Here is a 13085-nt window from a genome sequence, read left to right on the forward strand (position 1 = left end):
CACCGTTATAACATGCGTTCTAAATTGCCAAATTGAATAGCAAGATGATCATATTGGTTCGTTTCCGACTTTGACTGAAACCATTCAAATACGCGACATGAATAATTCGGTCGCTCAGCATCTACAATCCTCGTTAAAAATCGTCTGTAATGTTTATGGGCTAATCTCAAAAATGCTGGCTGACATCCAATGCTTTCAAAGCTTCGTGCCAAACAATTTGTTAGAAACTCGATAAAAACAAACAATCTGGGAAAATAAAGCCAAACTATTAAAGATACCGTTGGAATTTTGGTTCTTGTACAGCCAGCATTTTTATTGAGCTTTTATAAGGACTTCTTATCATTGGCGACCAATGTTTCCACTCTTCACCGATTCCAGTTTCTTCTCCTGACCATATCGACTTGTCCTTATTTTCTCTTCCCGAAGATAACCTTCCTATGAATCGTAGAGAAAAATTTAACGATCAGCCATTGAATTAATTTCTGAGCCAAACCCAGAGTTTAAATTATGATTACCTTCTAGGTAAGACGCGTTTCTTTAGTAACGCCTTCCGTTTTAAATTGCGTAACAAAAGCTAGACTAACATTTCACGAAAAGCCAAAGTTTATACTTCCATTCCAAAAAGTGTAGAAATTGCTTTGGCAAGATAGACACGAATAAATGACTTTGTTCAGGAACGTAAAATAATTAGAGTGCCATGTACTTTGTGGAATATAACTAAGAAACCCGGTGCCACGTGTTTGGTTCTACGTTAGCAACTGAGCTCAGAAAGTTTTGCTATCAAAACTTTCGACAGCATTTAATGTCGGTTATTTTGCCTATCACATTTATTCTCAAGGCTAAGCTAATAACCCTTTTTGTTTGAGCAATGAACAGCCTAAAACTTGGAATGAACAACATTAACCATTAGTGAACCAAATTCTATCACTGTACTCCCATTCAATAGATCCTGACAGCGTTCTGGGCAAAATAAAAGTCACAAATCTTAAGCAATTCTTACCTTCAGCATTAGTTTATGAGTTCACGTTCCAGTCCATAAATCCAGCTTCTTGAAGATTACATGCAATTTTTCGGTAACAGGAACATTCGTCCTGACACATCGACGACTAGCGTGGTTAAGTGCGATTTCTTAAATTTGCATGCATGTGGTTCAACATCAGCTACCAATCAGTGAGAAACACGTCGCATAGTTTAGTCCCGTGTTTTAGAGGTAGTAAATCAAAAGTCCAAAAGAAGAATGGATTGGGCGTGTTAGACTACTTTTTTTGCACAAAAGTATGTGTATTTTTAAGTGTGAATATCTTTGATAATAGCATTAACAAAATCGAAAATAAATTTAAAAACAAATATTGAACTTCAGGTAGTCAAACCTTGATTTCATCTGTTACAAATTAAGGGAAGAAAAAAGAGAATAAAAAAACAGCAGACAGAAATGAAAGTCATTCTACGAAAATGGTAACATGAAGGAGAAAATGCCACGAATTTTTCTTTTAATTCATTTTTTAACGTATTTACGTGATATCCTAAATTATATTCTAAACTTTTTATAGTCTTCAAGACTCCAAACTTTTTCTAAAGTTCCAGTAGGTTTATATCCTTCAAACTCATCAATTCCAGCAGGGCCTAACACGATACCGTTTATTAGAACAGAAATAGCTTTGTTTCCTTGAGACTCCAAGCTAATGTTATGGCGACCCTGAGACACCTGTGGAGCCACGAAGTAAACACGGGTTTGAAAATGAACACTACCGAAAGCTCTTCCAATTATGCCTACCGCATTCTTTTTGTCTTTGTCAAGCCACAACAATACTCGACCCGAATTTTGCCTCATTCTACGTAAAACGATACCTACAGACCATTTTTTGGGTGGAACTTGAAAGGAGAACTCTATAAAGCTCCCTTGTCGAAGAGACACCCAGCCACCGAACGCGTCTGTTCGACGGTCAGATGGAGAGCCCATCTTCGCTTTGATGCTTTTTAGAGGCAGTTCGCTGAAACGCCGTTTTTTGTTTACCTTTACATCAAGAGACTGATGCACATTGGATTTTCCCCATCTTGGGTTTGTAGAAGCCCAGCAGCGAGGGTTTGTAACCAGCATCGAACTACTGGCAAATAAAGGGTCCTTTAATGAAGATCTTTCACAGAACAGTTGCTGGCTCGTTCGTGGCAGGATACTCTGAAAGTAGCGGATTTGAATGAGAGCAACTTGAGCATGTCCTTTGATATCAATGTGCAGATGATCATCATTCACCATTCCTGGCCGTATAAAGGCTTTTCGGATGCCATTTGCTGGATTCACTGGACAAAGTATGTCACGCCAGCTAAGCAACGTAATCCCATAGTGAGTTGCAAGCTCACCTTGTCCCAAATCTTCCAAATTGTGACATCTTGGATTCTTAATACTGCTGAGAGATGCACCTTTCTTGACCAAATCAACCAAGCTTACGTACAGAACTAATGGAAAGGATTTCAAGGACAAAACTCGTCGTGTAAGGAGTTCCATCGGCTGAGCTGTTGCGCCGTATATGCATCCATAATCGTTTACTGACAACTCGATGAACACTAAATCTGGCTCATCATCTGTTGATATGAAATTCTGCAGGCAAAATGTAAAAAAGTCGCTCCCAGTCCCTCCAAGTGACATATTTTCCACCGTCAACTTGGAGCCAGTCGTTGGTGAAATCGTTCTTTCCCACCACTGAGAGAACAGTTGGTGATATAAACGCCTGTGATTTTCGACTCCACCCCCGGCTGAATTCGATCCACCAATCACGATCATTTTGATGGGCTCACCCCGGAATATTTTGTTCGTCAGTGTCGTCACACGGCAAGGATCGATAGTGTCATTCATGTGGATTGCTTTGCTTATGTCATCCTCAGTAATACTGAGATCATTGATACTTTTATACAAATCTTTGTCCTGCCAAAAGGCAAACGGTTCTTGAGTTACCCAAGCCAACGAGGGGTTGTATCCTCTGATAAAATATCAAATGCGATACACACTGAGTAAGTACTAAAACAAAATGTGCAATCCAGAATAGCGCGAGGCTACTGAGTGACAGGCGAAAACTATCATAAACTATAGTATAAATACACCCAGCAACAAGGGGTTTTGAACCTGGAACCTCAGTAAAAAATTTCAAATCTCTTAGCCCCGAAACACTCGACTCAGGCACCAGGCGCTTATGATTCTAACTGTTTTACCTAACATTGCCAAATATAGGTATTCCTTAGCATCTCTAATCGACGATAGCATTTTTATGCACAGCTATCAAAAGAAACCTTTGCATCGATCCTTTATCAATGGACCATCACAGACATAACCATCAACTTAGAGAAATCTGCATCGAAGACAGCTTTTCATGTTTATTAGTCCGGAAAGCAACAGCTGTTATTCGGTCCAAACTCTACTTTCAGAAATTTTCCTTAATGTTTGAAATCTGCCATCACTATACTTCAACACTTCCTTTTCCGCGGATTTCATAATGATAAAAAGATACACCAAAAATGCACCGTACAAAGATAACGTGGTATTTTAAAGACTAAATAATAGCACAGTTAAGCGCATGGTTAAGAAGAAAATGTATGTAAGGCACCAGAGACTTTGTTTGGGGAGAGCATAACGTGGTTTTTCAGGTTGTCTCCAAAGCTGGCAGGGAAGACACGTCTTACCTAGTCGAGCGAGCACCAATTGACGATTCCTCCCGCGAGTCTGTAGAATAAGGATAAAAAGTTACCAAAGCGAGAGTCAAAATCTGCCACATTTCCTGCCGTTTGATGATTAATCACTGAAGCTATATGCTGTTAAAAATATTAGCTTTTGCGTTCAATCCTTTTCAGGGAAATTCTATTTTGCCTACCGATTCAGAATGCCAACAAGGTTCTTTAAATGAATTGCCTCTAATTAAAATCCAAGATAATCCTTCCCTTAAATATTAACGGCTTACGATTTCCAAGTAAACTTCTCAACACTGTAGAGTTTGGCATCATCGTACAATGGACGCAAACAGGTGCCTTCGCCACATATTGAATGACGCTCCAGCACCCGTTCTGTTCTATCGGATGAGTGGCATCTTCGTAACCGTACAGGTGTATAATCATTATTTTACTGGTAGCTGAGTGAACCCTGATATAATTTTCGTATAACCCCACACATTAATTTGCATACAGTTCTTTTATAAAAGCAGAAAACGGTGAAAACAATAGAATAGCTGTGGAACTTAGAATTTTTTTCAGAGTAGCATGAGGCTACTAGGAGATCTTTCCGGATTCCCTTTCGAAACAACTTTAAGGGGTTGATTTCAAACCCTAACGGAATATCATTTAACAATGCACGAGAGAAAATGATAAGACACAAAAATGTCGATACATTACTACAGGAGAAAGTTATATCAGTAACACGGCAGTTCAAATCAAAACTGGCTTTTCGACCGCGGGTTGTAACTGGTCTGTTGTAAAGCAGAAAAAAGGAACACAAAAGAGATGAACAGGTACTGTATTCTGATGCTATTTTTACTAAATTGGCGGAAACGATGGGCCAGAGGGAAAAGCGGTGAAGTAAATAAACTACTGAACCATCGGGGCCTTTCGTATACACATAAAAATTTTGCCAGCGTATAACTTTGGGTGGGGTGCTTACTATATCACTTTAACATATCATTTTAGAAAGCATCAAAAACGGCAAAAAACTAATTCGTGCAAAAGTTTATTGGATTTAATTTGTATTTAGATTTTAGTTCTGTTAAACTATAGTACTTCATAAGGCAAATGAGCAAAAGTTGTGAGACTTCTGATGCCGCAGGAGAGCGTACGCAGCATTCACAAGTACGTAATATGGAAAAAGCTTACCTAATCTCTCGTCTTCCATCAAAAGTCTTGAGGTGTTCTGGAGATTCTCGTCAAAATGCTGGGAAGATGTTGCAAATATAAGAGTTGCACAGGAACGATAATCATATGCATAAAGATCGTGTGTAGCAAACGAATAAGAGAAACAAGGAAAAACAATCACTCAATTTTAATAGCACTTACGGTGATGACAAGAACAAGGATCTCGGAGCAAAAAGCTTTCTCCCAGCTGCGGCGACTTTCCCGGGTTTGAAGACACATGTAATCGTCATCTCCTGAGAGAGCATGGAGAGAAATGAGGAACAATGCTCAATATAAAGCCTATTGGAAAGTAAAAAAGAGAAAAAAATATTGAGTTTTTTAACATTAAGCTGATCTCGCCATTTGGTTTGATCAATTCTCACCAATGAAAAAAAAACAAGCGTAAATATGACGTCATCAGTGAGGTCTATTGGTTTCCCTTGGTATGCTGGCGTGCGTCAGTGCTTTATAAACAAAGTTCAGCAACATCAGCCAGTGACTCGTAGGCCATTTTCTTCAAAGTGTTTCTTTTTTTTTTTTTTTTAATTCGATAACCACATTTTGGTGTCATCTTTTATGTTTACGTTTTCGTGACTACCCTTTGAGAACAATAGGATCGTATTATGTTTTTAGACGAGAGAGACCAGAACGTGAGAGTAGAACTGTGTTATAGAGAGAGGGAGGGAAAGTTCATCCGAAAAAGAAAGCGAAGTTTCGGAACTCAGCGGACTCTTTAGTCTCATTTCCGACAATAGTTTTTAATCAATCATTTCGTATTTGTATCTCTGTCATCTCGGCGGGCTTGAATAAAAAATACCCCTTTAAGCGCGATATCTCAGGCCTACACATTTGCTTTCAGACCCACACTTACCTTATTAAAGAGACGACTGAGAACGAACCTGGCACTACACGGCTTCCTTAATAGTTAGACAAGAGTGCGACAAGTGGAGGGTGAGGAAACTAAAACATGACTATCAACAGTAATCGCCTCTAACCAATTGAGCTTACCGCCTCCCGGTTAGCTCAATTGGTTAGAGCGCCGGATTGTGTTTTGCGGGAGGTCGAGGGTTCGTGCCCCGGACCAATACTCATGGTCTTAAAATAAGTGAGGAGAATCTACTACCTTTCTATAATCAAGAAATGGATAGATGTTCTAGTCTTTTCAGATAAGGACGAATAAACCGTAGGCCCCGTCTCCTGCAGGGTTAGGGGTAGGAGACGTTAATTTCCCACGCATGAGATTTTTGTATGGTGGATGTCCTCCCCTGTGGTGAGATGGGTGGGTGTTGGCCCTGAAAAGCCCCTATTTGGAGTGTTCAATTAACCTATGTATGTATAATAATCCACAATGTGCTTCTGTGGCTTACTGCTTACTGCTAGTTTTAGAAGATCAGCCCATTTTAAAATGGTGATCAGCCTATTTTAACTAATTCCAAGTGGTAAGGAGGCGGTAGACCCTCGAGGGACAATTTTTTTAGGTTGTTTTTTATTCAACTTACGCATTAGTCTTTTAACTATATTTTCCACAAAAATTTTAGTAAAATCTCGAAACCCACGCGAATTATTTACAAAAACGTATTTTCGAACTGAATTCTTTTGCGCGTCAAAGTGTGAATAGCTAATTATAACTTGTCAACACAAATGATTCCAGTAAAGTTTCTTACAGTAAAACATCTTGGTCATTGAATTTCATTCGCGTAAGCGAAAAATTAACATCTACTGGGTTCGGTTGTACGTGAAATCTTTGCTATCTCTCTGCGTTTAAAACTAGAATGTGACTGAATGGAGGAAGATAAAAAGGAGAAGAGTCCATAGTTTAAAGTAAAAAAGAAGCCTGGCTGTCAGCACCAAAAGTAAAGAAATTCGATGCGGAATGGCAAAAGAATCTCACCGAAACGGATAAAGGCTCGATCAAGAACCACTAAGTTTTGCCGTAGAGTACTTAAGCCGCTCTTGAGTTAAAAAAAAAAAAAAGATTTTACATCAAAATTTCCTTTCAGAAGAATTGAACTAAAGGTCTCTCACGCAGTCGGTGTGCGCACGCGCACTCTGATTGCGTTGCATCATCATCGTAAAACAGGCGGTGTGCGCACTCTGATTGCGTTGCATCGTGGTTCTAAAACAACTAGACGTTGGAGGAGCGTTCACTCGGGCTTCTTTTATAGCCATAGCATCCACACCAAACACGAGTACAATTATAACAGCTTGTAAATTCGTGCAATCAAATTCGCACGCTTCACACGCAAGCGTGCTTTAATTTTCCATTGTGCACGCTGGTGATGTCTGCAAACAAATGCCTCGCGAAAAAAGTTTTCCTCGCGGGTGACTTCAGCATTTTTCATAAAAAAAACGGGAAAAACTTCAGCAAAAAAGTTAAACTAGACATGGCAACAAGCGAACAAGCCAATGAAGGATCTGCCAACGTTTTCTTTGGGAATGGATTTTTTAACTCCCGTGAAAGAACCCAGAGAAAGGGAAAACAAAACAATCAACGGTTTTATCTCGTTTCCCAACTCTTAACTTTATTTCCACGCACGAATTCACCTGTCAGTTTTTGACCAATCTGAGGCAAGATCATTGAAGCAAACGAAATACTTTTCCGAAAAAAATTAAACGCATTGAAGCGTGGGAGAGAATTTCTGCCCTTTAAACATAAACTACAGCATTGAAAATGTTATAAAACAATTGGTTTATGTGTCAGCTGAGCGTTCATCGAGACTTGAGGCACTTGGGAAGTTTGGAGAGCACTCAAGAAGCTAGCAATTCTTAGGCATCTTTTGTGCTCTCCATCTTTTGTGGGATGAGCTTATAAGACAGGAATTTTTGCAAAGCGATCTTCACAAAACACAGCATTCTTTAAATTACGTTCTTTACGAGGAGTGAGCTCACGATAACACAAGTTGTCGCACTCTCATCCCCAGTACCCGAAAAGGAACGCCGGGGACCATGACCCCCCTTTTGGCGACCAAAACGGCTTCCATTTTTAGACTCGGGCTTTCCTACGGAAGCCCGAGTAAGAATTGAGTCTTTTGCATCTTGACGGGTTGGATTGAATTTCTATCGTAGCAGCGAGATCGCGTGAATATACGTGGATTGTAATGGGGATTTACTGTCTGTTGCCGTTCCTTCGAAAGTTAAAAAGTTGAAGGGGCATGCTCGACTCCTGCCATTCCTCTAAGACTAATTCGCTCTTAGGAGGCAACTGACGCTATTAAAAAAGGTTCGAAACTGCAATGTGCCTAAGAATCTCAACACAAATGGCAACAGTTACACTCACAGCCGATGGTGGGCCGGATGAATAATATCAAAGTCAGAAGTTATATTCCTAGACGCGAGTTATTTAACAGGGAATTGACCCTTGACATGCAAACGCATATTAAAGAGACAGACCTAACACACGAACTTTCTCCACCAAGCGTGAACACAGGATTTGTAAAAGGAGAAGGCCCACGCCTCCTTAGAACGAATTTGTCTCGCTCCACGTCTACAAGGTGGTTTGCAACCCATCTCTAGAGACAGGAAAGAATAGTGAAAGGAACAAATGCTGGTGGACGAAAAAAAGGAGCTAATGAGATATTTATTGTCTAAGTCCACCAACGTGGCGGCAATGACGTAGCGTGAAAACCACCTATCGAGTTTCAAAATACCCTTTGAGAATAGAGGAAACCAAAACAAGGGCTTTGAGAAACGTATCTCTGGAATTATTTCTGCAGGAGAGAAAGTATTGTGATAGGTCCATTTTCGGGTCCGCAGGCACTTAATTTCTAACGTACTGATCGAACACAATTAGCGGCCATGTTGTCTTTATTACACACACAACAACAACCACCCCGAGGGGGGTGGTAACGAAAGTAACACATTTCGTTCTCACAGGGAGGTACACGGTTTTGGCTTTCGCTACAATGCTCCCCCTCCTAAGAGACACTGTCCTCAGTGTCACGGTGCTAACCACTCTAACAGGAACGAATAAAGTTAACAATTTAACAACAGCTCTGAACGTCTTGTAAAGTTCTTCTAAAACAACAAGCACTGATCAGTAAACAATAGAAACTAATGTCACTCAAAGTTCCTCCTGTCTATCACGCTTAAGAAACTCTTTAAAAGTCTATTTGAGTGTTCAATGTCCAAGGTAATGAAGGGGTTAGACCCAATCACCGTAACGATTTGGTTCTCTCCGCTCCCTTCCATAACGTGTCCGTACATTATGTGGTAGGCTTCCTCGGGAAGGGGTCCCACTGTCCTTCTCCAACACGCCCTGTTGGTCTACAACTGGAACCACTGGCAGGGCATCAGCAGGTATCTCTGCATCTGTATCCCTTCCCGTGTCTGCTTCGTCGTCACTGTTCTCCGCATCAGATTCAGGCTTCTCGGACATTGTTGTTGAATCAGGTTGGAGGATGCTACCATGAACAGAATTCTGAGACTCCACGGCAATGCTGCCATCCAGAACACCTTCCCTCAGCACCGCTGGAACAGAGCCACCCGGGATAACAGGCTCAATTTCTCCAACACTCGCAACTTGGGATACAGGCGTAACAGTCTCTCCTTCCTCCGAAATCCAGCTCCTCAATGCTGGTCCGAGATATGGCTTGAGTCGGTCTGCGTGAATAACTTTAGCTTTTGCCCTTCGACTTTTTTGAATACGATAGGTTACATCTGACAACACAGACACCACCAAATAAGGCCCTTCCCACGGACAATCCAACTTGGGGTTCCTGCCTTTCTTTCGGCGTACGTTGTGCAACCAGACGCTGTCTCCCACCCGGAAAGGCTTACTGGACACTCGTTTGTCATAGTTTCTCTTATGCCGTTCTGCTGCTTTTCCGCGATGTCGTCGTGCTACCTCGTGGGCGCCAGACAGTCTCTGTTGAAGAGCCAATGCATACTCAGTTGACAGAGGCGGCGTATCTGGAGTTGACTCAGTGACTACGTCAAGTGGGACTTCAATTTCACGTCCAAGCATTAGCATGTTTGGGGTTTCCCCCGTAGACTCATGCACAGAGCTTCTGTAGGCCATCGTGCAAGGTTGAAGTTGTAAGTCCCAGTCCTCTTGACTTTCTTTAAGTTTTCCTCGCAGCATTTCAACCAATGTTCGATTGTACCGTTCCACCTGTCCGTCTGACTGTGGATGCAATGGGGTGGTTCTAGTTTTCTCGATATCCAAGACCTTACACACTTCAGCCATGACTTTGGACTCAAAGTTTGTTCCCTGATCACTATGTAACTCCCGAGGAACTCCAAAACGACACACGAACTCACCCACCAACTTTTCAGCTACTGTAACAGCTTCTTGATTCGGGATAGGATAGCTTTCAGTCCACTTTGTAAAGTAGTCGGTTACAACAAGAACAAATTTATTACCACGAGGTGTCTGAGGTAGTGGTCCAAGTATGTCCATCGCAAGACGTTCCATCGGAGCACCAACCACATATTGCTTCAGAGGCGAACGTCGCTTCCGTCCCCAGCTCTTCTTGGCACCACACTCATGACAAACTTTGATCCATCTCTTGACTCGTGAAGTTAGGCCTGGCCAGTAGTACCGAGCTCTAAGCGCTCCCAGTGTCTTGTTGACACCCCGGTGACTTGCAGTTGTATGGTTGTGATGAGCTTTGAGCGCCGTTTCTTGCAGGTTGCTTGGAAGTACAATCTGGTACTGTATTCTAGTACCACTTCCCTCTTCCCACCTCCGGCATAGTACTTGATCTCGGATTTCCAGTTGGTCCCACTGGGCCCAAAGTGCCTTCACTGTGCGGTCATATGGAGAGACATCTTCCCACTTCGGTCGGACTGCACTTGCACCTTTGCACTGTAATATCACCTTTAGGCTAGGATCTGCTGCTTGTTGCTCATGAAGGTACTCTCGAGTCCACGTTGGTTCCAGTTTGATCGTTTTGCACCACGTTTCAGGCTGATCATTGGTAAAGCAACGTTCAGTAGTAGCTGACGACAATTCTGCTCCACCTCGCTTATCGTGAAGAATTTCCGTTTGCTCCTTTACAAACTCGTCACTCCTACCCTGGGAAACATCAGTCTGAACAGCAACACTAACCACTTGCTCAACCTTCTTCCACTCCTTACACCATTTGCAACCGTCGTTACAAGGTCTTCGTGACATGGCGTCCGCATTTTGATGTCGTTGGCCTTCTCGATACTCAATCTCATATGTAAACACACTGAGGAACTCTATCCATCTTGCCAACTGTCCCTCTGGTTCCTTGACTTTAAGCACCGAGCGAAGGGGTGCGTGGTCAGTCCTTATGCGAAACTTCGGCCCCTGCAAATAGTGACGAAACTGCTTCACAAACTCCACAACAGCAAGCAGCTCTTTCCGCGTAACGCAGTAGTTTCTCTCGGCCTTGGTCAACGTTCTGCTCGCATAAGCAACTGGATGCTCCACCCCATTCTTTAACTGACTCAAGACGGCTCCAATACCATGGTTGCTGGCATCAGTGTCAAGTATGAACTCCGCAGTGAAATCTGGGTATGACAAGACAGGAGCTGTGGCCAACAAGGTCTTCAAGGTATCAAACGACACCTGGCACTCGGATGTCCAAGTAAAGTCAACATTTACTTCAGTCAGTTTGTGAAGAGGCCTGGCTACCAGGGCAAAATTTGGAACAAAACGTCGATAGTAACTGGCAAGTCCTAGAAAGCTCTTTACTTCAGTTGCATTCTCAGGTACTGGCCACTCATGAACTCGTTTAACCTTCGCAGGGTCAGTCTCGATGCCCTTCTCAGATACAATATGGCCAAGATATGCGACGCGTTTCTGGAACAGCAGACATTTGCTTGGTTTCAACTTAAGTCCAGCTGATGCAAAGCGAACGAACACTTCCTCTAAACGCTCCAGTTCCTCTTGAAAAGTTCTCCCATACACAATTGTATCATCAAGGTAGATAAGGCAGGTCTCAAACCTTAGCTCTGCTAAGATCAGTTCCATTAATCTTTCAAAGGTACTTGGTGATGAAGTGAGACCGAAAGGCATAACATTCCACTCGTAGAGACCAGAAATGGTTACGAAGGCTGCTTTACCACTGCTAGCTGGGTCCATAGGGACTTGCCAATACCCCGATGCCAGATCCAAGGTGGAGAACCATTTTGCACCGGAAAGAGAACACAGAGAGTCATCAATCCTTGGCAACGGGTAAGCATCTTTGACTGTTACTGCGTTGACCTGTCTGTAATCTACACAGAACCTTTGCGAGCCATCCTTCTTGGTAACTAACACCACAGGAGATGACCACGGACTGTTGGATTTCTTCACAATTCCACGTTGTAACAAGTCCTCCACCTGCCTCTCAATTTCCGCATGTTTCGATGGTGATGTGCGGCGAGGATGCTGTTTGATTGGTCTTGCATCGCCTGTGTCGATATTGTGTGTCACTAGGTTGGTTCTGCCAAGATCTTGTTCTGATAAGGAGAATACGTCTTTATGCCGGTGTAAGAGTCCAGCAACTGCCTGGCTTTCTTCTTCGGTCAACTGTTCTGAACTGCGCCGCCAAAGTTCTCTGAGTGGATCTGGTAACAAGTCTCCACTTTCCTCCGCCCTCCTCTGGCTTTGGTCAATTCCACTTGTGGAGCCCTGAGAGTTAATTTCAGGAAACTCCAGTTCTGTCACGTTGGAAACTGGTTTGGCCACAGCTACCACAGTCTGAGCACCGATGGTTTGCGTTTTGTCAGAAGTGTTAAGAATTCGCACTGGTACAAGGCCGTTATCTCCTGCAGAAACCAGAGTCCTTCCAATATACAGGCCTTTGTCTTGTAGACGGTTGCCACAGGGCTCTAGGATTCGCAATCCTTGATTAGCATTTTCAGCTTTGGACTGTCGGTGGATAAGATGAACTGGAATTACTGCTTCACAATGTGGTTCTATCACTACAACACGGCGAGTTACACATCTGAGACTGAGTTGCTGGAAACTCTCACTACAACAGTCAATTTCCTCTCCATCGATAAGAAGTTGTTGCTGAACTAGGTCAATCTTTGCATCTACGTCAGACAAGAATTCCATGCCTAATATGGCAGAGTCCTCAATGTCGGCTACCAGTACACGTAAGCTTACATCTTGAGTTCCTATCCTTATAGTAATCTCCCCTGTGCCATAAGTATTGGTTCTGCGCCCGTCTGCCACAAACACTTGTGAGCCATCTTCACGTAAGGGGAATTTAGCATCCTCAGGTAACCTCTTGTAGCACTCATAGGATAAAACATTTCTCACG

At 42.6% G+C, this 13085-nt stretch overlaps 1 protein-coding gene across 2 annotated transcripts; it reads right to left on the reverse strand.

The window, feature by feature from the left end:
- Window positions 1–1171: 1171 nt before the first annotated feature.
- Window positions 1172–4067, reverse strand: LOC111343405 (uncharacterized). 2 transcript variants are annotated; one of them, XM_088756581.1, is made up of 3 exons: window positions 3861–4066; window positions 3673–3712; window positions 1172–2975 (listed from the first exon to the last, which is right to left on the reverse strand). In XM_088756581.1, exon 3 carries the CDS (start codon window positions 2849–2851, stop codon window positions 1529–1531), a length of 1323 nt encoding a protein of 440 aa, XP_088612707.1. In that variant the 5' UTR covers window positions 2852–2975; window positions 3673–3712; window positions 3861–4066; the 3' UTR covers window positions 1172–1528. The 2 variants fall into 2 exon arrangements, with proteins under 2 accessions (XP_088612707.1, XP_022806307.2); XM_022950572.2 differs by having other exon boundaries at window positions 3673–4067.
- Window positions 4068–13085: the final 9018 nt, after the last annotated feature.

Source organism: Stylophora pistillata, chromosome 4 (genome assembly GCF_964205215.1).
Source record: "Stylophora pistillata chromosome 4, jaStyPist1.2, whole genome shotgun sequence".
Taxonomy (NCBI): Eukaryota; Metazoa; Cnidaria; class Anthozoa; order Scleractinia; family Pocilloporidae; genus Stylophora; species Stylophora pistillata.